The following is a 25,832-nucleotide window of genomic DNA, read 5'->3' as shown; positions in this document are numbered from 1 at the left end:
AAATTGAAAAATAACAATAGAATCAAGACCAAAAAAAAAGAAAAAACAAGCAACCAAAAACCTGTTCATTCTATCTGTCTACCATTATGGTATTAAAATAATAATAAAACTGGAAACAGAACAGCAAAGTCTGGCTTTAATATATGAAAACCCTAACTGACAAATGTAAGCTCTGATTGGGCATCCGGAGGGACTCAGAGCTATATGCAGGGCTGTGTGTACTAAAGATCAGTAAAACTGTCCACAAAAGGGATGTGGGAAAATGATTTCATAGTGCTGGGATGTGAACTGGTCACATTTCTTCATCTTGCTCCAGCTGGCCACCCTGAGGATTAGAATGGTTATATTCCATATGTGTCTGTATAGTCAACCTATATAACACTGCTTCTTTGAATCCCAGGACATTGGTGTGTTAACAGATGTACATGATTTAGTTATTCCAAGCTCTAATGCTGTAGAGAGGGTGCTGTCTCACAATCATGAATCCATCCTCCACCCTTGTACACACAAACACAGTCTTGGATGGGTGAAATAGACTTGTATCAATCACACACATTGATTTTCTTTTTTTTGGAGAGGAAATGGCTATAATACAGCATGAGCTCTTGAACATGTTGGTTGAAATGACTCTCTCTCCTTTGATGGTGCTGAGCACCAGAAAACCTCTCCACGTCACCCCAAAATGAAAATGTTTTTTTTTTTTTTTTTTTGCGTTTATCATCTCATTTCAGATTGTAAAATGTTAGGTTGCATTACAGCTATAAGAATATGTTTTTTTGTTTTGTTGATCAGCTGGACTTCCAGCTTGTGATCCTAGTTTTGAACTAGCAAACCATCATCAACTAGTTTGGGCTAGCAGACCACAAAATCTTTCTAAAAACAGCTTGACCACATTAACTGGTATGACCTAGTTTTTCCACCAGGGTGATCCTTCAGTGTACTGGTGTCTTAGCGTGTCTACTGTTCTTGTTATCTGATTATACTGTATGTTCATGTGCAGTGATAAAATATGAATCCCTAACCAGACTCACATGGTTTTATAAATGATATATATGAGGATGAAGTAAGTTAATGGAAAATATCCATGAATGAAATAAACAATCAATCAAAAAAAAAAACAGCAATGAGCTGTTGTGCTAGTGTGTGTGTGTTTGGGGGGGATTCAGGACTGAAGTATTAACAAGACAGCTGGGGGAAAACGAGTATTCCCCACCACTCTATTCCAGACATGGATTAAATCCATGTGTTATTCACACCCCATTTTCCCTTTACTGATCAAGGTTACCGTGGCTGCTGTTACCCCCAATACTTCCTCTCATTTACCCCTCTGTGTTGGAGAATAGGGGTGCCGTGTCTTTTTGGCCCGCCTGCTGTAGATAAGGCAAGGCAAAGCAAAGCCCAGGGCTCCACTTTCATCTGTCAAAACTCTGCACAAAAATAGCTCCAAAGGCAGCCTCAGTAACAGCACAACAGCAATGAGCCTGAGCTTTATACTGTGGAGCTGCTAAAAACGCTTGCAATGGACCGGCATGTGCGTGTCACAAGGGTAAGAGTGAACAGCTGTATAGAATGGTGGATAAACTATCCAGATGGCTCAGACAGAGTCCCATAGTGTGATAGTGAATGGTATGAGGATTTGAAATCATTAAGTGACCAAATTATGTATGGCAGACATGCGACATACTGATCTCAAAGCAGACAATGAGGTCAGAGGGAAACACAATCCTCTTAAAGTCATGGGTGTTCTGGACTTGGAATACTGCAGTCCTAATCCGAATTCTACTATAAATCCACACGGAATTCTTCGGGATTACAGGCATCTAGACTTACCCTGTGGGAGGCCATCCCACACCACCAGCCAGTCGTACTTGCACTCGCCCTCCGACCCCTGCAAGGGGTCATTTTCCAGGTCGAAGGTCAGGAAGGTAAGGGTGACGTCCATGTTAGGAGGAACGATGATGATGAAGGTGCACTCTAGATTGTGGGGGTATTTGTCAGGGAAGCCAGGAGACTCGATTATGCCTGATGAACTGGTGAAGTTTCGGGAACAGTCAGAGCCTGAGGATACAAATGAGCACAAAACATGAACACAACAGCTAAAAAAAACACTTACAGTATACCTGAACTGTGGTTCCCAAAAGTATTTGGACCCTTAAGACACACTAAACATGTATAAATGTATTTCATAACAAAATATATTTATCTATTTATATAAAATGGTATATAAGTGAAGTTAGTTCTGAGAAAAGCTTTAGCATCATTTGTTTGCAGATCCCAGTTAGTTATTTTGTCATATATGCAATGAAATTCATATATTTTCAAATGTTACTTCAGTGTCCAAATACATTTGGGAGCCACCGTATGTTCAAGATATTAAGTTTCATATGAGACATCAGAGAGTGGACTTGTTTTGGAGCATTGACAAAGAACATTACTTGCTCTACAATTTGCTCATATAATTTGGAGGAGAGAGAGAGAGAGAGAGAGAGAGAGAGAGAGAGAGAGAGAGAGATACACTCATATCTCTCACTTTAGCTCTCTGAGAAAAACATATTGATGTGAGTGAAAATGAGAACATTCATCAAAGTGAAGCTTTAAATCTTTACAGAAAAATCCTTCATCTGTAAAAGTGCTGAATTAGAGTGATTTCCCATCCCTGGAGCTACTGTCAATATTCATTTACTGCAGGACTCTGAAGCAGCACTCAAAGTTTCTCATACTAAATGCTTGTGTGTGAGGGTTTAATGAAGGAGGACTGATTTCTGTTACAGAGACACAACTGTAGTGGTGCTCAGTGCAGAATCAAGCTAAGGTATCATGTAAGGGCATAACATTGCATGATATGCATTCACATATCAAGGTTTTAGGAGCTACCACACAGGAAAACTTTATGCCAGAGCCATAAATACTAAAGACTTTGATGGCGACAATGTTCAGATATCATTTCTCCAGTATACAGAATAATGGTTGACTTACATGGGGTTTTCAATAGTTAATTCTTAAAGGAATTTTCCGGGTTCAAAACAAGTTCAGCTCAATCGACAGCATGTGTGACAAATGTAGATAACCACAAAAAAAATAAAAAATACATTTTACTTGTCTCTCCTTTTCTTTAAAAAAACAAATATTTGGGTTACAGTGAGGCACTTCCAATGGAAGTGAATGGGGGTCAATTATTACTCCAATCATTGACCCCCACATTTCTGCTCAAAAGTAGTTCAAAAGCAGAAATGTGAGGCTTGTGTTTATAATTCTATAAAAGCACTTCTGCTTATTCATTCTTCTGTTAAAACTTGTGTATTATTTGAGCTGAAACAACATTTAAGTCAGTTTTTATGGCTTAAAAATGTTTAAGATTTTTAACAATGTTACATTGCTATGACAACAAAATGTAAAATTCTATATAACTTAAAACAGAAAAGTTTAGTAACCAATTTTATCACACAAAAATCATGTTAACACACATTGTAAGTGCCTCACTGTAACCCAGATTTTTGCTTTTTTATAATGAAAAAGGAAGGACGGGTTAGAATAAAATTTTCTGGTAATCAATATTTTTCCAGAAATGCTGTCGATTGAGCTTAATTACAACAAACATTCCTTTAATTCATTTTATTATTTCAGAATCCCACAAATCCTGGATATGTGGTTACAGCCTGTGTACAAGCATATTCGCAAGTCCAGCCTTTAAAACATGCATGGCAAGACTTCAGAATGAAAAGAATAATCTTTATGAACTTCTTCACACAGAGTCTGAAATATTTACTGCAATCGTTTTTTTTTTTTTTTTTTTAATTCAGAAGCAAGGTCAATTTGTTTAAATCCCCAACCACTTTAATTGTAAGAATACAAACAGCCTGAACATTCTGCTAAAGATCTCCTTTTGTGTTTAACAGTATAAAGAAAGTTGTATAAGTTTTGAATGGCATGAGGGTGATTACAAATGACAAATATATATATATATATTCTTTTAAGGCTGTGTAGTAAACCTGTGTGGTTTTATGCTGGATGTAAGCCTCTGCTGGACAGTATTAGGCTTTTTATCTCAAGGGTTATTGTTTTGTATGCCAACACATGCACAGTCATGCTTCACCTTCAGCCAACAAACATGTTCTACATGCCAAGTCACCAGCAGCCTTTGACACGATGCACATAATTTTAATGTGTAATGCTATCTCTTCTGAGAGATGCAAATCACTGTGCGCATACTACTGCGCAGAAAGACACACACACACACACACACACACACACACACACACACACACACACACACACACACACACACACACACACACACACACACACAGTGTGCAAAACAAATTCCAAAGTATACTTGCAATCTCATATCTGTTAGAAGCACAGTGAGTGCCACTAAAATGAGTTAAAAAATAATAGTACCGAAGATACATGCATCCCATTGAGGCAGAGACACAAAAAAAAAAAGAGTAACAGATTGGCAAGATATATATAGATAGATAGATAGAGATATATATATATATATATATATTAGTTTGAGAAGATGTTGACAGGTGTTTAGAATAGGAGGTGGGCTCAGAGAGGGAGCAAAATATTAAAGGATCTAAGAACATATGTGCACTGATCTGTGACTCTTAACTCTTCAGTAGCTCAAATACTTGCATTAGCCAAGCAGTTGCATGGGAACTCAATGTGTAACCGCAGAGATGGGGAGTGATAACTGTGTATCATGAGTACATTTATGCATTTATCCAAAGTGACTTACAGTGCACTTATTACAGGGACAATCCCCCCGGAGCAACCTGGAGTTAAGTGCCTTGCTCAAGGACACAATGGTGATGGCTGTGGGGATCGAACCAGCGACCTTCTGATTAATAGTTGTGCTTTAGCCCACTACGCCACCACCACAAGTGGCAAGTGTAGTACATGTCCTCAAATCACCTATACACAGTCTCTATCACCCAATATAGCATTGTATTCCCTAACACTAACAGTGCTGTTCCTCCATGGCAGCAAGATCCCTAAATTAATCTTATCCCGTTCCAAAATTAACAGAGCTCTATTTAAAGTTCTAGAGTCGCAGACAGAGCAGTGTAGTGTCTGAGGCCTTAATCACGGATCAATGACCCCACAGTGAAGGTTTGGGGCCTGACCCCGACACTCATGATGCACACAATCACATGCAAACACACTCACCCTCGCAAGGGCTCTCAGTGTGGAAAGCACACAAGAAATCTGGCAATGGCTGGCACCCTGGCATTTGAGAGACGGGTCCCAGAGGGACAGCAGGCCCCAGTTAATGTTACACTTACTGCTCTCTACTCGATTAATACTGCACTCTACATCTGTTCAAGGCCTGTGTGTGTGTGTGTGTGTGTGTGTGTGTGCGCTTGTGGGACTCACAGTCTAGGCCAAATGGTCATGAATATACACCAGCACCTGCTTGCATCTGTCACATGTTTGAATGCTTTTTCCCCCCCTCACACATACTGTACAGACGCATTGCTTTCTTATTAATGCTTTCTCACATCCGCAGTGATCAGCAGTATAAATAACTCATTACATATGCTTGTGTGGGTGAAATACAGCTCTAAAATAATTCTCAACTTGTCTTTACATAACACAATGGTGAGGACTGATCCAGAGTCTTGTTTCCAACCAAATCAACAACCCAAAAATCCAATCAAATGCTTAAAAAAATAGCTATAAAAGAACCCTGAAAACAAACTGAAAACGGTTTGTTTTTTAGAACACTTAAGGATTTCTCACCAAAAGTTCTAATCTAAAGCCTTTCTAGTCACTACCATGTATGCGTTAAATCTTTAAGTATGATACAATACAAAGCGGTACAAAACCAATGATGAAAATAAATTCTATTGTCCAGGGCTTGCGCTTTCATAGCTCAGGTTTCATTTAAGTAAAATTCTTTGAGATGTTTCTCTTTAAATTTCTTAAGCAATGTAAAAATTTGATAATTGTTGACAAACAGTAAGAGCATAGAGCTAAAATTTATTTGGATAGAATAGCTCAGATAATTTGAATAATCTTATGAGAATTTCATACTGAAATCTCAAACTTTCAATTACAAACTTTGGTTTCTTGACAAATCTGAGCACAGTTTGTGACATTTTCGACACATGAGATATTTGGAGTCTTTTTCTTAGGAGAAAATCTGAAAAGAAGACTTAAGCAAAGATTTACAGTAAGTCTCCATTTGCTTTCTATTCAGTCTCATTGTCTATGAGAAACTTTTGAGACATAAAGATTTTAGACCCACTTAGGTGTCTTTAAATAGTAAGTACTTAAGTATTTGATACAACAGTGCTTATTATGTACATGCCCGTTGTTGCATTGTACTCACATTTGAAGTACCTGCATTTAATTACATCTGTCGTAACACTGTTTACCTTACTCGTAAACATAACCCTAACCCAACCCTTTTCCTAAACCCAACCCTATCCCTACGTCTAAACCTACCCATACCTCAACCTCAGTATCAGCAAATGAGAATATTGTGAGAATTTTGCAGAACATCATGTAGTTATACAAAAAATACATTTTATTGTATGTATTTTAATGTTAGTACAAAGTAGTTAAAGACACCTAATATAAAGTGGGACATTGATTTCTTATTTGTGATATTTTTCATATTGGTGAATCTTTATTATTGCAATTAGATTCCTCCAATCCTCATCACATTAAAACCGCACAAACATATTTGTGTGAAAGCATTTAGACTGCGCGTGCAATGTTTCTTACAACCCCAATTCCGAAAATGTTGGGACAGTATGAAAAATGCTAATAAAAACAAAAAGGAGTGATTTGTAAATTATATTCACCCAATGCTGTATTGAAAGCACCACATCTACACATAATATGATGTTTAACCATGTGAATTTTATTGGGGGAATTATAAAAAGTTGAGACTAATTAAGACTAATAACAATTTGACGAGTTGAAATAACAAGGCGATGTGAAACAGGTGATGTTAAACAGGTGATGCAACGGTGTCATAGTACTGTATACTGTATAAGGAACCTCCAAAAACAGCCTAGTTCTTCAAGAACAAGAATCGTTCACGACTTGCCAACAGATGCTTCAGCAAATAATCCAGCACTTGAGGACAATGTTCCCCAAACACAAATTGGAAGGATTTTGGGCATTTCACCCTCCACAGTGCACAATATAGTTAAAAGATTCAAGGAATCTGGTCAAATCTCGGTACAAAAAAGGGCAAGACGAAAACCATTTCTGAATGCACATGATCTCTGATCCCTCAGACGTCACAGTCTTAAAATACATCATTCATCTGTAATGGATATCATGAACATGGTCATGGAATAACTTTAGTAAACCTTTGTTAGTCAACAACACTCACCGCTGCATCCACAGAATTTATTATGCAAAGCAGAAGCCCTACATCAACACTGTCCAGAAGCACTGCCAACTTCTCTGGGCTTGGTCTCATCTTAGATGGAAAGTAGAACAGTGGAACTGTTTTTTGGTCCGAAGAGTCCACATTTTGAAAAGTTTTTGAAAAACACAGCCGCTGTGTTATCCAGGCCAAAGAGAAAAAGGACCATCCGAGTTGTTATAATAGTCAGGTCCAAAAGCCAGTGTCTGTATGGGCCAGGGGTGTGTCAGTGCCCATGGCATGGGTAACTCACACATTTGTGAGAACACCATGAATGCAGACAGATATATAAAATTTTTGGAGCAACATATACTGCCATCCAGCACAGTCTTTTCCAGGGACATCCCTACATTTTCCAGCAGGACAAATTCAAACCACATATTGCCTGGATTAAAAGTGCATGGCTGTGTAAGCAGAGAGTGTGGGTGCTGGATTGGCCTGCCTGCAGTCCTGACCTGTCTCCAATTAAGAATATGTGGCGCATTATGAAGCACATTAGATAGCAATGAAGACCCTGTACAATTGTGCAGCTAAAGACCTACATAATGGATGATTGGGGGAAAATTCCACTTTTTAAACTAAACAAACTTGTGTCTTCAGTGCCCAAATGCTTAAGTGTTATTAGAACAAATGGTGACGTTCCAAAGTGGTAAACACTCGACTGTCCCAAATGTTTTGGAGTGTGTTGCAATCATCTGTTCTGAAATTACTTTACATTTAAAAAAAAAAAAAAAGGTAAGGTAAAACATCATATCATGTGTAGCTGTGGTTCTTTCAATATAGCAAAGGGTGATTATAATTTACAAATCACTATATTTCATACTGACCCAACAGTTTCGGAATTGGGGTTGTAGATTATTGGGTCAGATCTACTTTCAGTCACCCTTTACCCTGCAGTGGTGATAATCTGCTTCATTATGGCAGTTTCTCAGACAGGCTGTGCGTGAGTATAGCCAAGCATGTATGCGTGCTTATGAGACCCTGCCAGTCACGCGCTGACCTTCATTCTCATGCCACCTCAGACAGGCAGATAGTAGGCCAGAACCCCACTGAGCCGCTACTGTACTGGGCTACAGTAAGCATGCATGAGTGACCCGGACGCCATCAGCCTTTTTGTTCTCATTAATTCATGTTTGTGAGCATGGTAAAAACAGCCAGCACGCAGAAGGTCGGGGGAACTCTCCCCCACCCCTCTTCCAGCAGGGGAAAGCTGCGGCTGGGCTGTGTGTTGAAGGCTCAGCACCGGGATTGGCGAGTGTGGCGGGGTTTGTCTGTGGCCAGAGGGGAAATGGTGGGGGGGTTGATAGGAGCGTTGCTGGGTAGAATAGGAATGTTTGTCATGGATGAATGAATTGTGTTTGGGTGTGAAAGATTATTGTAGTGACTGTGGGAGGTGTGCTGGCATGATTCATGTCTATGTCATACACATGAGTAATAATGCAGATGTTGGTCTGTGTGAGGAGTTTTGTTATAGTATCAGTGTGTCCATACAGCCTCGAATGTTTTAGTATGTATGTGTGGGGATTCCTGGCTTTAAGAATGTAGCTTGAACTTTATTATTTTGTCAATATTTTATATTTGTTGTCATGTTTACATTAAAGAAAATGTCAACACTGCACAGTAGGATTGTTTTGGATCTGTGGTGTTTCCAGATGTAAAAATTACTGTAATGGGAATCTAATGAGAATTACAATTAAGAATAATGGGAATTACAAAAAACACAAACAAACAGAAACAATCCCGGTAAACAAATCCCAATAAAACGTCCAGAAGCATTACAAGTAATGAGAATTTACGAGGTAAATGTACTTAATCGTGCAACAATTTCTAATGGTCCTACAATAGGCCTCATTTTATAATATATTAATTTTCTTTATAAATATAAGAATACAGCATATCTTATATTGATCTTAAATGCAGAATAAATGTAAATATTAACATAAATGTAAAAAAAATGTCATTATATTTTTGTGAGATTCACCCCTTAATTTGCCCCACAGATTGATATTTTAAACAGCTGCGTCTCATAACACAAAATATTGCTGTTATTTGATTGGTAAACATAAAAGGGCATCAAAACTTCCCGAGGGCAGTATCTCCATCCATTAGCCACTATTAATTGATAGTACATGGGATGCGGGCATCATTCTGGCTGTAGGGCAGTTGTTTTGCGATCTTTCATTGGCTGTTACTCTACTAGACCTCTACTGATGAAGATCTGATTGGCTGAGATGTTTCATATTGTAGCCATGGCAATAGAAACATGGGCTCATGTGTACATCTGAAAACTGAGGTTTTTATGATTGCGGTTCATATGCAGTATCTTACATACTGGGCTTTTTAATACTTTGAGGGAATTCACAAAAAATTATGTGTCCGTTGAAAGTGTCTATTTTAACTGTTTTGACTCCCGATTCACTAAAGGCACTATGTAAAACAGACAATGGAACCCACAAAAATCTGTTCTGACTGCAATTTGAACGGCACAATTCCCAAACATGCTAAATTGTAGTGGATGTAGCTGACAACTGCGATCTTGGACACTTTGCTGGAAATGTAGAAATGAATTCAAGTGCAGCACTATTTCAGCAATGATTGCACCTGGTTACACTGGATTGTGGGAGGTAAGTGAATAAGACACATACAAGTATTTGCGCTGAAAGGCAGCACACAAATGTGGCACAACTGTAGTGTATTCGCCCCTCTATAGTTTTAATTTGAGTACAGCAACTTCATAACAAATTTTTCTGAAATGGACCACTCGAAAACAAATGTCTGTTTGGGGTGGTTTTCCCAGAAGATAACCCTACAACACACATTAATTATACAAGACACAGAAGGAGTCCTGACAAAAGCTCCAGACAGCTAAAGAACTGAAAAATAATTTTGCTTTCAAGGGGCACATGTAGCTGTTGGGCGGCTCAAGGGTGACCAGATGCTGATTTTCTGCATGTAGAAGTAGGTGGAGAATTGTTGCAGTGTTTCTTCACAGCGGGCTGGGCAACACAAGGCAGACACACCTTCAGGCTGTGTATTTACCCAAGATTTCGATCACTGCTAGAGAACACTGCCCTGACCGCACCAGGACATGTCCAGTAGACTCGCTAATATAAATAAACACTAACACTCTGGGATTCTGGGATCCATTACAATTTCTGCTGTTGTTTTATGCTGTTTTTTCCCATCTATATTTTTCCCTGTCTCTCTTTTACTCTTTTTTTATATCTCCTGGTGATTTAAAAGGTATAGTCAACCAGCTTGACTATTATCAGCTTGCTTGGTAGCTCACCTTATAGAACGTTGGCTTATAGACTCAACGACTGCAGTTCGAATCCATCCAAAGATACAAAAATGTTTTTTTTTTTTTTTTTGCATTTTAAAACATCATATATTGGTTAGGGATAGTTATTGGTTAAGGGTAAGGATGTGGTTTTTTTAAACTTTCATTTTTATTTTCAGACACTAATGATTAGGTTGGGGTAAAGTTTTGGGTTAGGGAGGTACATTTTACTTATTAAAACCTTAACCTTCACCTTAAAAACCTTGTCTGACTACAACCTCATTCTGCTTGGTTTTGGCACCCCCAGCTGGATAATTCACTTGAAAACTGCAGCCAAACACGTAATGAAGCACATCATTTCAGTTATGCAAAAACATTGCAATGCTCACATAAATTTCATGAGACCAGGCTGCAAATTTCATTAGTCCAAAAAATCTATTTGTCTTTGTGTTTGAACCAGCGCACAACCACACACACACACACACTCCCACACATTTTCACATGCACCTTCTGAGTATAATGAGATCTTGTTAATGCCATGGCAACTGCGAGATTCCACATGCCGACGGGACTTATCGTTATTGCTTGTTTATGATACAAAAAAAACAACCTGCGACCTGCCATCAGGATACCGTTCATCACTGTCTCTAATCGTACCTCTGCGCTGTGTTCACTGGTTGCTATGGAGCTCCCACACTATCAGATCACACTTGTGGAATTGTGGGCTAGCCTGTCATCACTTCCTTTCAGACGCAGTGCCTCTCTTCAAGCTTAAGCGTTCACTGATGTCTTTCTCAGTGTTGGGTGTCCTCACTAATGAGTGAGCTTAGTTTTTCGTCTGCCTGGTGGCTCATTAAAAACTCTCTTTTGTGTTTCAGTCCCTTAGAACTATCCGACTCTCACTTCCCCCAGGCCTAGACCCTCAATCTACACACGACTAACTGGTCATTTCCGACAAATGTCTTCCTCCAACTTCATAACAGCTGCTGATGATAGGGCTATGCCCTATCCTGGTTCCCTATTGTAGTCCATAACACATGTTGTGTTAGTATACCCGGCTGCCCTGTCCCGGCCTCAGGGGATAGTAGATCAGGAGTCAATTAAAGAGGCATTCCCAGAATGCTTTCAGAAGGTTGAAATAGAAACAAGAGATGTCTCCATGCTGTTTATTTCCCCTGCTAGCAGACGCCTTGATTTGAATACATGGTGAATGATGAACATGCTCCATAAAGGAGAGAGAAATCATATAGGTCAGTTGCCCTCAACTGGAGAGTTGAGACCAAATAATTGGTCACAGGTCTTTTTTGCATGCATGGTCAGAACAATGAGTTTATCAACTTTCAAAAAGGGAGAAGAAAATGCTTCCCACATCTTTTGTTTTTAATGGTTTCTTGAAGGTTGCTGATCGCTTTTGTTCAATTACACTTGTCAGTATTTTAATGAAAATTAATCTGTAACTTGGTAGAAGCTGCCAAATTAGGCAGATGCCAGCATGGACAAGTTGTGTGACATGACCTCTTCCTCAAAAACCTCAAACATATCTACGTAAGATCAAAGAAAATATGAATCAGACTACATTTAATATGGGTTCATGGATAAATAATTTACAAAATTGCCAATTGTCCTATTCTGCCCATGTCATGCTTATAATTTTGTGTATTGTTGGACCTTTGAGGTTTGTGTAAATATGATATTTTTTATATTTGATCTACAGGAGGTCTAAACAATGTTGGAACTGTGTTTGGCTGCCACTTAATGTCTAATCTAAAATCTGTTACTGAAGCAAAACTAGTAACTACTACTATCATATTGCAAGAAGGCACCAGGTGTCAACAACATTAAAGCTGAATGTTCAACCCCATAGACAGTAGAATAAAATAGAAATGGCAATGCTTCCCTCCAATCCATAAAAAACAATTGGAACTTGTCGTAAATGGTAATCATGGCTTCCTGCTTCTCAACTCTCCAATCAGAACTTTTCCCTCCAGTTTACCAAAGTGAATCTAAACCTTTCAAATACGTAGTAAAAATTGTTGGTTGTAAATGAAGCCACGCTGACCAATAGAGACTCTTCCAAGCCAATCAACACTTCAAGCAGGTAGGATTTAACACAGACACATCACAGTGAGTAAATAAAGGAAGAGGTGAGCTATGTGGTTCCTGTGTAAAGGGGAGAATTTGTGATGTGTTAAGAGAAAAAGTTCCATTGACACAGAAATAATCATTTTCTCTGATTTGTACAGGCTCAATGGGACCACACCAACTCTCCCTACTCTTTAAATGTTGTGTTAGTACAAGAAGACTCTAGAACAGAAGACTCTACTTTAGAGCACACAGGAGAGATGTGTAAACAGCAGATGAGGCTTTGACACCATATTTCTTATGATGAATTACATCCTGCTGGTATAGCACAGGCTTACCTGTCTTAAAGATTTCATAGCGTAGTGAGAAGCCTGCCCCCTGGTGGGCATAATCTGAGACAAATTTGATGTGAAGAACTGGACCAGAGGAGATGATCGCAGGGGGGGCGATGTTACTGCAGTGTCTTCCCAACAGATCAGCACTCTCTGAGTTACCATCCCGGATCTCGATGAAGTCGTACCTATGGAGGAAACCAAACACAGGAACGTTTATGCAAAGAGCAGGTGTGTGGGTAATCATCAAGCAGAGTCAAAATGTTGATCCTCTGAAAGGGGATACAGACACTTGATTGCTGATTGTGTGCTGAAAACATCTATTGAGTTTTACTTATAGTTTGTATTCTGATTTTCATTTGTTTCTCCTAGACAGTAATGAGAATACAAGCAAAAGGATGCTGCTTCTCAGAATTTGTTCTCTTGAGAAAAAGACCCCAATAATCTCACCTGTCTCCTCTACAATATCAGAAGCGATAATATCTCAAATTTCCATCTTAAAAACATCTCAAATTGTGCTTAGATCTGCTAAGATAACAGTCAAGCAAAAGTCAGAGATTGCAATATTGTAACGCATGAGCAACGAGGCAGACGAGGAGATGCGGATCCAAACGCAGTTTAAACTTTAATTAATAAACAGGTAAACAAAGGAACGACCCACAATGGGGAAATCAAACATAAAAACTGTTAACTAAACACGATGTAAACAAACAGAGGACTAGGGAAGGAAACACACACCAGGCTGACATCAAACAACGATAGACAAGGACTGAACAAAGAAACAGGGTATAAATACATAAACATGGGAAAAAGGGGCCAATGAACGAACAGAACTCAAACAAGATAACAAGGTGATTAACAGAAGCAAAAGGCAAACTAATGAGGGCAGGTGAAAACAATGACAGAAAACACGAACGCTAACAAGGGGACTATGGAGTTACATAAGGGACTAAAGTGAAAACTAAGAAATGCAAAAGTGACAAAAATGGCAAACAAAAGGGCAACAGTGAAACAAGACAGGGTATACATAACAGAGCCCCCCCTCAAAGGATCAGCTTCCAGACGATCCTAGAAGACAAAAAACAAAAGACAAAAACCCACAAAAACAACATGAAGGCATCAGGGGCAAACAGACAGTCCAAGTGGGCACATGGGCAGACAGACAGACCAGGGGGGCACAATGGGCAGGCAGGAAGTCCGGGGGGCACAGAGGGCAAGACAGGCAGGTCATGGAGGTGCAAGGGGCAGACAGGAAGTCCAAGGGGGAAATGAGACAGTCCACGGGGCCCATTAGGCAGTCCCTGGGGGCACAAAGGGACAGGGGGCCAGGGAGGTATCGACCGGGCAGGGACAGGTTTCGATGGTCTGGGAGCTGGCCACCGGGCAAGGGTAGGTGCAGGAGGCCTGGGAGCTGGCCACAGGCCAAGGACAGGTTTGGGGGACCTGGGAGGAGGCCACTGGACAGGGACTGGGTCAGGAGGCCAGGGGGGAGGCCTCAGGACGGGAACAGGGTCAGGAGGCCTGGGTGGAGGCCACAGGACAGGGACTGGGTCTGGGGATCTGGGAAGAGGCCACAGGACAGGGACTGGGTCAGGGGGCCTGGGAAGAGGCCACAGGACGGGAACAGGGTCAGAAGCCCTGGGAGGAGGCCACAGGATAGAGGCCGGCTTTGGTGGCCTGGGAGGTGGTCGTGGGCCAAGGGCCGGTTCAGGGGACCTGGGAGGTGACCACAGGACAGAGGCCGGTTTTTGCGGCCTAGGAGATGGAGTGGCCACTGGGGAGGCCGGCGGAGCGGCGTGAGGCAGAGCCAAGGAGGACCTCTGAGGCGGAGCCGAGGGAGGTGATGGCTCAGAAGGCGCAGAAGGCGGAGCTGAGGGAGGCTCAGGAGGTGGAGCTGAAGGAGGCTCAGGAGGCGGAGCCTAGGTAGGCGGCGCCGTGGGAGGCTTTAGGAATGGAGACCAGGAAGGCTCTGGAGTCTCTGGGGGCAGAGACGTAGGAGGCTCTGAGGGTGGAGCCATCGAAGGCTTGAGTGGCTCGAGAGGCGGAGCCGTAGGAGGCTCGGGAGGCTCTGAGGGCATAGCCGTCGAAGGCTTGAGTGGCTCGAGAGGCGGAGCCGTAGGAGGCTCGGGAGGCTCTGAGGGCGGTGCCGTCGAAGGCTTGAGTGGCTCGAGAGGCGGAGCTGTAGGAGGCTCGGGAGGCTCTGAGGGCGGAGCCGTCGAAGGCTTGAGCGGCTCGAGAGGTGGAGCCATAGGAGGCTCTGGAAGCGGAGCCGCAGGAGGCCCCGGGGGCGGAGCCGCAGGAGGCTCAAGAGGCTCTGGGGGCGGAGCCGTAGGAGGCTCAGGGGGCGGAGCCCTGGAAGGCTTGAGAGGCGGAGCCCTGGGTGGCTCAAGAGGCCTGGATGGCGGAGCCCTGGAAGGCTCGAGAGGCTTGAGAGGCGGAGCCCCAGGAGGAGGAGCTCTGGGAAGCTCGGGAAACTCGGAAGGCGGAGCTCTGGAAGGCTCGGGAGGCGGAGCCCTGGAAGGCTCGGGAGGCGCTGGCTCAGGGACGGTCGAGGCTACAGGCGCTGGCTCAGGGACGGTCGAGGCTACAGGCGCTGGCTCAGGGACGGTCGAGGCTACAGGCGCTGGCTCAGGGACGGTCGAGGCTACAGGCGCAGGCTCAGGGACGGTCGAGGCTACAGGCGCTGGCTCAGGGACGGTCGAGGCTACAGGCGCTGGCACACTGACGTTTGAGGCTATCGGCACTGGCTCACTGACGTCTGAGGCTACAGGCTCTGGCTGGGTTACCGTGGTATGTGCCGGCTTGGGTTCGCCGGGCGCTGAGGGCAGAGCCAAGGGGGGTTTAGGGCATGGGGCTGCGGAGGCTGGAGTGCAGAGACCTCTCCCTTTCTCCTCTTCCTCTGGGCTGATGGGACTGGCGGAGCTGGGATGCTGTTCCTTGTCAGCGTGGCTTCAGGCTCGCTGGCCGTGGCTGGCAAGGGCTCAGGCTCGCTGACCGTGGTTGACGAGGGCTCAGGCTCACTGACGGTAGAGGCCGTAGGCGCTGGCTCGCTCACTGTGACAAGCGTGGCCGCTGGCTCGCTCACTGTGACAAGCGTGGCCGCTGGCTCGCAGACCGGGGCAGGCGTGGCCGCTGGCTCGCAGACCGGGGCAGGCGTGGGCCGGGAGGCGGAAGCCTGTCTTCTCCTCCTACGGGTTGACGAAGTTGGCCGTGCAGGTTCAAGGGAAGCCATTGGCGTGGGGGGTTGTTCGCTGACAGAAGGGGCTGGTTTGATTGAGAGCGCTAGGGACGACTGGAGAGTCACCACCGTGGGTGGAGAGGTAGGATCCTCCTCAACGACGCCCACGGTGAGCTGTGAGCCGCAAACTAGTAGGGTCGCCTCCAGGAAGTCGCAGAGCGTCCCGCCGCGCGTTGCCTGTGGCAACCGCTCCCTCAGCTCCGTGTTCAAATTGCCCCTAAATAAGACCACCAAGGCTGAGTCCGGGAAGTCTGAGATACTCGCCAGGTTCAGGAAGTCGTGGATGTGGTCTTCTATAGGGCGGTCCTCTTGTCTTAAGCAGAGCAGATTGTAGTTAGCTCGCTGAACTGCTGGATCCATTGTTTGTGGTCTATTGTTCTGTAACGCATGAGCAACGAGGCAGACGTGAGATGCGGATCCAAACGCAGTTTAAACTTTATTTAATTAATAAACAGGTAAACACAAAGGAACGACCCACAATGGGGAAATCAAACATAAAAACTGTTAACTAAACACGACGTAAACAAACAGAGGACTAGGGAAGGAAACACACACCAGGCTGACATCAAACAACGATAGACAAGGACTGAACAAAGAAACAGGGTATAAATACATAAACATGGGAAAAAGGGGCCAATGAACGAACAGAACTCAAACAAGATAACAAGGTGATTAACAGAAGCAAAAGGCAAACTAATGAGGGCAGGTGAAAACAATGACAGAAAACACGAACGCTAACAAGGGGACTATGGAGTTACATAAGGGACTAAAGTGAAAACTAAGAAATGCAAAAGTGACAAAAATGGCAAACAAAAGGGCAACAGTGAAACAAGACAGGGTATACATAACAAATATTAACTATTTAATTTGAACAATTTACATCTCTAAACTATTACTACATTTCAACAATTTGTGTCTACTTTTATTTCCCCTGAATGATTTTAGGAGAAACATCTGAGACTAAATAAAGTAAGAACTTGTTTAAATCTCTTGAGTTATAAATGAGCAAACTTTGAGCACATAAAACTTGGGGCAAGTGCAGGCAGCAACAACAAGAACAACAACAGGTGAGGGCAATCCATCTTAGAAATGTATTGAAACGTATTAATCTCTACATCATTGAACACAACAGATGTAGACAGTTGCACATGCATGCACACAAGCCCTGTATGCTCTGCCACTACTACATAATGTCTTTTGGCTTTTAATATTTTATTCTTTACCATTATCTGCCTTGCTAAAGGAGATTATTGTGCAATGGCATTGTGATCAAAAGTAGTTTGATCACAATTAGCTATGAAAACTGTCAATCTTATTAATCTAATATGTTCCGCCTGGTTATCCTAAACAGATTCTTTAGATTAAGATTTTAAATGAGCGAGAGGGTGAAAAAAAGGAGAGCTACAAGAAGGTGTTTTATCTGCTCTCTTTTGAAAATGTATATATCTGATATGAGATATCTGATACTGATTCCAGTTGCCAGGCACAAAGATGTAACAAAGCATTGCTACTTAGCACATTGCTATCGTGTTAATAAGGCTGAGGTTTATGAAGCTGTACTAGTAGGAACTCATTTGACATCAAAGTGTGACTCTACACAGCATGCTGTGCCTCATTTAACAGACAATTCAGCAAGCCTATGGACCCTTAGAGCATCTGCACCCTTCACTACTAGAGTCATTGTCTATAATGCTGCTCCAACTCAAGAGTCAAGTACACAGACAGAGAAATCAATGAGCCTGGAGTTAGAGAAAGCATGCTCTGTTTATTTAGCATGGTGTATTCCCTAGCTAAAACTGCATTGCTCAGAGGTTCTTTCATAGATTTGGAAACTTGTGGTTCTCAGTTATGATTAAAATGTAAACATTTTCTCAGATGTTTCTCCTAAAATTAGATACAAATGAGACAATTGTTGGCACACTGTAAGAGTATAGGAAAAATGGAAAGCATACTAACCCTCAATTTAAATGCACTGGAATATCATTGTGCCATGAGTATTTAGTGAAACCGGTGCTAAAAAAAACATGCATATATTAAATATCTGTGGGCACAATTCATTATCAGTGAATTTCTCCCTCAGACTTTTGATAGCAGACTTCGGTATCTTGGCAAATCTGAGCACAGTTTGAGATCTCTTCTGAAAAATTAGAAGACAAACATGAGGGTCTATTTCTCAGTAGAAAAATCTGAGAGGAAAGAGAAAGCAAAAGTCTCTATTTGATTTCCATTTATTCTCTATTAAATACAGTATGTAGGGTGTGCCAACATCCTAATTCCTTTCCCTCCATCTGTTTGTCTTATTTTTGGCAGGCTGTGGGGTTTACAGAAACAGAGCTGGACTATTTGCTGTGAAAGTAAAAAAGAAAAAAGATATCTCAGGAGCCGAATGCACCGAGCACACTCTCCAATCAAACCTTTGCACACTCCTCCTCAGTGCTTCTGATAATACATCCCACCAGTGTGAGACTGTCTGTCCTTCCTTCTGTCTCCTTCCTCAAACTGACATGACACACTGTGATAAAGTATGAAAACTTGACTGACACAGAGAGAGAAAGACAGAGAGAGAGAGAGAGAGAGAAATATAGAGGAACCTGACGCTGCTATCATTTTACAGTTTGACAGACACTGGCAGCTGTCTGCAACTACCCTTAAACACACAAACATCCATTATTTTTAATTTAAAGAGTTAATTTACTGTAGACTAACACTTAAGCCCAAAGTATACTTTGGTCAGATGCGAAAGCTAGGCATCTGTGGACAGGACTCAAGCACTGAACGTGTGCGGCCCGAATTTTCTAACCGCACATCCTCTGAACGTGCTGAATCTTTATGAGCCTGGAACTGTTTGCAATAAAAGTGAGTCCACAAGGTGGCAACACTCACAGTTGAGCAGTTGCTGTCACAAAGAAGCACTAGAAGAAGATGTGATCACCGAAACTGAAGTATACTTTAGGCTTAACTCTACCCCTAAAATATAGTTTTTTTTTCATATATCTAATAAAAAAGAAAACAAATAAATGAAAATAACTTTACTTGCTATATATATGATAAAGTAAGACATCCTCGACATCCCCAAAGCAACATTTTGTAGCTAATTTCTTAGGACTCTGACTGAGTATAGAAAAGTAAAAAACTGACTAAAACTTTTAAGTGCTTTTCAATTGAGATCAGAACAGACTTTTTAATTCTCTTTCACTGTTTCTTTCTGTACAGTATCTTCATCTGTGCCTGTTTAAACTAGCTGATTCATCACAGTCTCAAATGCACTAAGACATGAACCCTGCTACAAAAACACCATTCAACTACCACTGAGGACACTAGCTGTGTGGGCCCATTACAGTCACATGGGTTGTAAAAAACAACACAAACACTGACTTTTATTTGCGGCAGATGCAAAGGTAATTCGATTTAGATGGGTCTTAAAACTTAATGCTGTTACCATGGTGAATCTGTTAAGGATGAGAATGTTGCCATTGTTGAGCAAATTAAAGAAAAAAAAATGTGACAACAAAACCTTTTTGTGATTTCCATTTCTCTTGTGGCCAAATGCTATGTTGTTTTTCTTTATATCTGTCTAGTTTTTAACTCTTACCTTGCACCAGCATTTAGGGTAAACATAAGCTTTGACACCCTGAGTTTCTGTGTGTGTTTTATTCAACCAAGGCACAGTATCTGCCGATGTACCCCTCCTCCATTGTCAAAGCTTGCTGTTAATTGCCTTTCACACACTGTGTCTATATGAGGAAGAACTGTTTTTCACACCTGTACATACATATCAAGCATCAGAAGTTCCCTGCATCTGATCTCACACACATACTTGGTTACACAGGGTAAAACAAGACTCTTTTGTGTTCGACTTCTTACCTGGCAGAAGAATTAAAATACTGAAAGTGGCTCTAAAAAAATGCAATACGTGTTTGAGAGGATTTCCATTCCATGCTCAGATCATGGGTCATTTTGTTGGGCCATAAAATCCGAAACAGAAGAAAGAAACAGAAATAGATTTTTTTTATGCATTTTGAAATGTCAGAGATAATTCTGGAGCCACAGTAGAGTTAAATCATTTACCGGAACGACTGAAGTATTTTAATATTCCATTACAGACCAAGCTATATTGGAATACTATACAATGCTGTTTTACTGGTAAGCTACTGTAATTAATTATGCCAGTATAAACACACATTGTATATTTACTGAATAGTCTATGCTCTTTTGCCCTGCAAGCCTACAATGGTCATTATAGATATGCCTGTACTCTGAGAAAGATATGATATGTGTGTGAGACCTGCGTGACCCCCCTGAGTCCAGTCCACCTTTACACCATTCATTGATTCTTCATTACAAGCGGAAAACACTCATTGATCAGAAGAACCCCAGGGGAGCCATGCAGAGTGATGATATCATCCGCTACTGTTCGCCTCACTCAAGACAATATCTAGCTGTGAGGTTAGACGTGTTCATTTGTCAAATCTATCCTGAATAAAGAGCCACACAGACAAACAGAGAGTGAAACTGCTATGTAAAATTGTCTCTTTCATAGATGCTCATGCCAATCATCAGTGACTAAGAGGCTAGTCAATAGATACAGAGCCAGTGGAGCATCACTGCCGTCCCCTGTGAGGGTCCCGCAGCAACAAAAGCAGCTGTCTCCAATCCCCAGCAGGAGCCGGTGAGGTGCCTCATGGTCTGTGATCACAGCTCTGTGGCCAGAGAGGCTAAAAATGCTCTTCGGCTATCGTCATTTTGGATCTCCTTCTTCACAGATGACAAAAACAGGACGTCACTGAACACCCATTCGCCATATATGATCGCCACTAGCAATCTGAAGTGCATCTATAACTTTAATCTCTAAATGATAGACAGACAGACTTAGGAATGAAAATCTACACCAATTCACTCCAGCTGAAAGAAGTCTAACCCGTTTAACGAATGTAAATAAATACAGTTTTCAATTCCCAAATGCTCACATCAACTATTTACATCAGAATGGTACTCAAAGACACTTTTGCACTGTTATACACTTTGAAAAATAATTTCTGAATGACAAGCCTAAAAAGGCACTGCTGGCAATCTGAAGTGTATAATATGACTTTAAATTCTAAAGGACAGTTTGAAGCTAAATACACTGTATATATATAGTATATCATACAGTATGTAAAATGTGGATGGAAGCCTCTGGGACGATATCGCTCTACTTTATATTAATATGGTGATTAGATAATATCAAAAACTGGAATACTGTGCCCAATGGATGTAAAGAGGGTGTACAGAGTGGAGAAGGAAAAAAGATAAAGATGAAAGAGAGGGATAGATAAAGAGAGTGGTAAAATAGATAAAAAGCCATATTTTCAACTTGCTCAGCCCCGTTTCTCTATCCATGTCATTCAGGAGAGCTGCTTTGCTGATTTAATTACAGATATATCATGCTAAATCAACCCTTACTTATCATATTTATTCCACAATAATCTATTTATAACTTTTAGGAGTGGGACACAATTGATGCTGTGCCAAGGAGGCATTGGAACGATCTGGTGAATTAGAATGCAGTCGGTACGACAAGGCATGCAGTGAAGAGACAGAAGAGAGAGAGCAGAACCGTCCCTTTTATGTAAGCTCTGAGCTGTGCATGTAAACTCAGATGCACAGTTTCTCTTGCATTACATGTGGTCCTTGTCATCTAGCCAGGAGAATAAATTGTGCGCTTTTCCTCTCCTCTGTCTTTATCACACTCATCCTCTACCTTTTTGTGACCTGGTCTGTTCCAAAACCTAGTGAGCCTAAGCCTATGTAGGCTGCATTTTAAGGTATCACAAGTACGCTGCGAAGGCTTTCCAAATGATGCCATTTTTAGGCCAAATTTTAAAAGCTAGTGTATAGTTCATTCTTCTGCGTGCCGTAAGGTTTCATGCATGGTCAACCTCTAGTCTCTTTTGAAGGAGTCCGTACTGAAAAGTTTGACATATGTTCACTACGACTGCTGTGTGATACTCTTTAGTACAGTTAAAAGCAGCAGCATGTTTAGACGATGCACACAAACTGCATGTCTAGAAAAGAAGGGCTGCACACGGACAGTCCACGCATACTGTGCTGATGACGAAATTTCTTTATGTATTATAAAAATACTACATACTTAGAATTTATTCAAAACTGAAAAGTATTAATAAAACACAGTTTATTCTACTAAAGATTTACTAATTTACCCAATATTTTGTGTGTCTTCTATATACTGTTTAGAGTATCACACTGTTAGCTTAGCAACATGCTAACACCAAACTCTATTAAATCAATGGTGAATAGAGACTCCTGTGTGGTTGTTTCATGTTGTTTCTGCCTATGTAGTGCATTCCAAATTGGTCACTTATATGGTTCAGTTCCGATACTGCCTTAGAAGGTAGCTGTATAATTAGGCTGTAGACAGCAACGTAGCTCATTTTTGGAAAAGTCTCCAAACTTGTATAATTTCCTCAGTAACAACTGCTTCAGCACTGTCTGTGGTGTGTTCTCTGTAGAGCATTGTAGATTCTGTGGTGGAAGCGCTTGCCATGGGAGTCTGGCTGGACAATCAACACTGTTTACTTCATCCATGTCTGATGAGAGCGAACGATGACTGAGGAGAATGTGGAATAAAGCGATGCTGAGATTGGGTCATGCCTTGGGAGATGACTCATTTTAATCAGACAGAATGACCGAGGAAAAGGGAGAAGAAAGAAAGTGAGGGGGAAAGTCAGAAGAAAAGAAGGAGGGAGAAAGCGAGACAAACATAGTTGGTTGTCATTGTGTATCAGAATGCAGGACCCCAGAATGGGATGCTGATGTGCTGGTGTCCTGACCAGGCTTCTTAAAGAGATTAATTCCCCCAAAAGTGAACATTTTGACATTATTTACTCACTCATGTTATTCCAAACCAATTGTTAGCCTGCCACCATTTACCTTCATAGTATGGGAGACTGAGGCTATCATTCTACTCTTTGTGTTTCATTAAATAAAGTCACATGGGTTTGGAATAACTTAATGGTGAGTGAATGATGACAACTAGCTCTACTAGAATGGCCATTATAGTGACCAGCTTCACCACCTATGTTTTGGTCCGCAAGCTATGCAAACACCAAATCAGCACTAACCAGCATGAACTAGCCTAAACAAGCATGCAAATGTTTGCTAGTCTAAGCTGGTCTTTACAAATGGGAGGGAAAAGAGTGTGAATAGAAGACCAAGAATTAAATAATGCAAGACAGAAGGGAAGATCTGACAGATTAAAGGAGAACTGGATGGAAAGATGAAACATCCCTGTGACGTGCGCTCATGATTGTTGGTAAGGTCACGCGTCATGTGGAGTAGGAGGCAGGAAGAGCGTCATTGTTTACAATAGAAACTTGCACAGAGCACAGACCAAGTGCCGTTCACAAACCAAAACAGTCCAAAACATTTCCAAATAATAATAATTAAAAAAACTATGTAAACAATAACGGGCTTCCTGCCTCCTCCTCCACATGACGCGTGACCTTACCAATGAGCTTATGTCATCCCTCTCATGAGCGTGCATCACAGAGATGTACGGAAGCTAACATTTGTAGTTAAAAAATATTTAAGTATTGTTTTGTTTCTCAAAAATATCAATCGTTTGCATTCAGAAGAACTTTATTTGTCGACTGGAGTCGTGTGGATTATTTTGACTAGCCACTTTTGATGCATTTTGGACCATCAAAATATTGAGTACATTCACTTGCATTGTTTAAAGCAGGAGGCCTGAAACGAAATCCAAAAAGCTTAAATTCTGTTTTGATGAAGAAAGAAACTCAGATACATCATGGATGGCCTGATATTGAGTAAATTATCAGCACATTTTCCTTTTTGGGTGAACTATTCCTTTAAATATGGTGCTTGGCTGCTGATTGCATCCAGTGGAAAGATACTGAGCTATTACTACCTCGGTATCACCATAGATCAAATAAACAGTCTTCCCACAGTGTCTTAAACACAAAATGTGTGAAGGGTGAGAGTATATGATACATATGCAGGACCATTTCAAACTGCATACAAACCCATAATAAGAAAAGGAAGTACATAAATAAAAATTGGTTATGAAAAGGCATTTTGTGTTATTAAAAAAGATGTTACCACATAAAGCACATTTTATAGGTTACAAAAAAAAAAAAAAGTCAATGTAGACGAGCATTTTTATGCTGGTCCAAGACGTTTTGTGCTGGTTAGTGCTGGTTTGGTGCATAGCCATGCTGTTAACCAGGGTATATAGACCATCATGAACATACTGCAGCTGTGAACTCTGTCTTACTCTACCCATGTGCTGCACAACCCTGTGTCTCTTGATATTCGTTTGGGAGTCTTTGCATCACAATAGAAGAATCTGTCCATCTCGCAAAGATGTTGTTCAACATGACAGACCTCTTCAACATGACAGTTTTCCCTAATGAAGCTAATAGGAGAAGCAGACCTCTAAACTCAAAGAATAGCCGCAGTGTTTCCACGTGCAAATGGATAGATCATATTACAGTTTGTTTTTTAAAGCCATGCTTATGTTTACTATGCATGAACAATTAAGATTGTATTGGGCCCCAAAAGCACTCAATACTCTCAAATTTGTCATTAATTCCTGTATCTGGCCAACGAACAAAAACAATAATCACTACAGAAACAGCAGGGAACAAGCCAGGCTTGTCAAGAAAGCTGAAGCGACTTGATTATATTTTGTTGATTGTAGTCGAGAAGACTCAAGTTTTCTGGTCTTGCTTTGTGTTAAAATTATATGTCATACTGACATATAATTAGTCTATTTGTGAGGCTTCGCTTCCGTAATGGTAGCTTTTGGTAGCTTTTAATGTCTCTGTGAATTCATAGACTGTAAATAACCATGCTTAACCTTTTTGTTGTTGAAGTGGTAACAGGGCTTCCAAGACTGAGAGACAGAGATAAAATCAGAGCACAGGGTCAAGGTGGTGATCAGCAGAGCCCATAAAGCTGTAGTCACCCCTATCAGCATACTTGCCAGAGACTTACAACTCACTTTTAACCCAATTCTGCTCTCGTCACATCCTTTAACTAAAGACAGTTGAAATATGCATTTGGCAGACGCTTTTATCCAAAGCGACTTACAGAGCCCTTATTACAGGGACAATCCCCCCGGAGCAACCTGGAGTTAAGTGTCTTGCTCAAGGACACAATGGTGGTGGCTGTGGGGTTTGAACCAGTGTCCTTCTGATTACTAGATTACCAGTTATGTGCTTAGACCACTACACCACCACCACTCCATACATTCTACTCCACTAAGATGTAAACAAGAAATAGGAGCCTCTCTTCATTTAACGTGAATTTTATTGATGGATAATTAGTTATCATGATTACTATGGCTCAAACTATTGTATTTGCAGAGGTATCGTAGGTAACTAGGTTTACCTGAGGTCAATCATTTTAATCATTGCTGGTTGAAAACTTGGCAACCAGTATACATTTTGGATTATCGTCTGTATTGTGGTTACGCAAAATCACCACCAC

The 25,832-nt window shown here is 41.4% G+C and overlaps 1 protein-coding gene across 3 annotated transcripts in view; it reads right to left on the bottom strand.

The window, feature by feature from the left end:
* The window catches only part of LOC127658566 (neuropilin-2-like), a 96,281-nt gene that overhangs the window by 57,706 nt on the left and 12,743 nt on the right, over positions 1-25,832 (bottom strand). For all 3 annotated transcript variants that reach the window (XR_007972406.1, XR_007972407.1, XM_052147925.1), the window contains exons 3-4: positions 13,091-13,272; positions 1,831-2,058 (exon numbers count right to left, since the gene is read on the bottom strand). Coding sequence is in view for 1 of the 3 variants with exons in the window: in XM_052147925.1 (XP_052003885.1) it covers positions 1,831-2,058; positions 13,091-13,272 (410 nt within the window). In the remaining 2 variants the exon portion in view is untranslated. The remainder of the gene's footprint in view (positions 1-1,830; positions 2,059-13,090; positions 13,273-25,832) is intronic.

This window comes from Xyrauchen texanus, chromosome 18 (genome assembly GCF_025860055.1).
Source record: "Xyrauchen texanus isolate HMW12.3.18 chromosome 18, RBS_HiC_50CHRs, whole genome shotgun sequence".
Lineage (NCBI taxonomy): Eukaryota > Metazoa > Chordata > Actinopteri > Cypriniformes > Catostomidae > Xyrauchen > Xyrauchen texanus.
The sequence above is the reverse complement of the archived record's forward strand: the minus strand, read 5'-3'. Positions and strand labels throughout refer to the sequence as shown.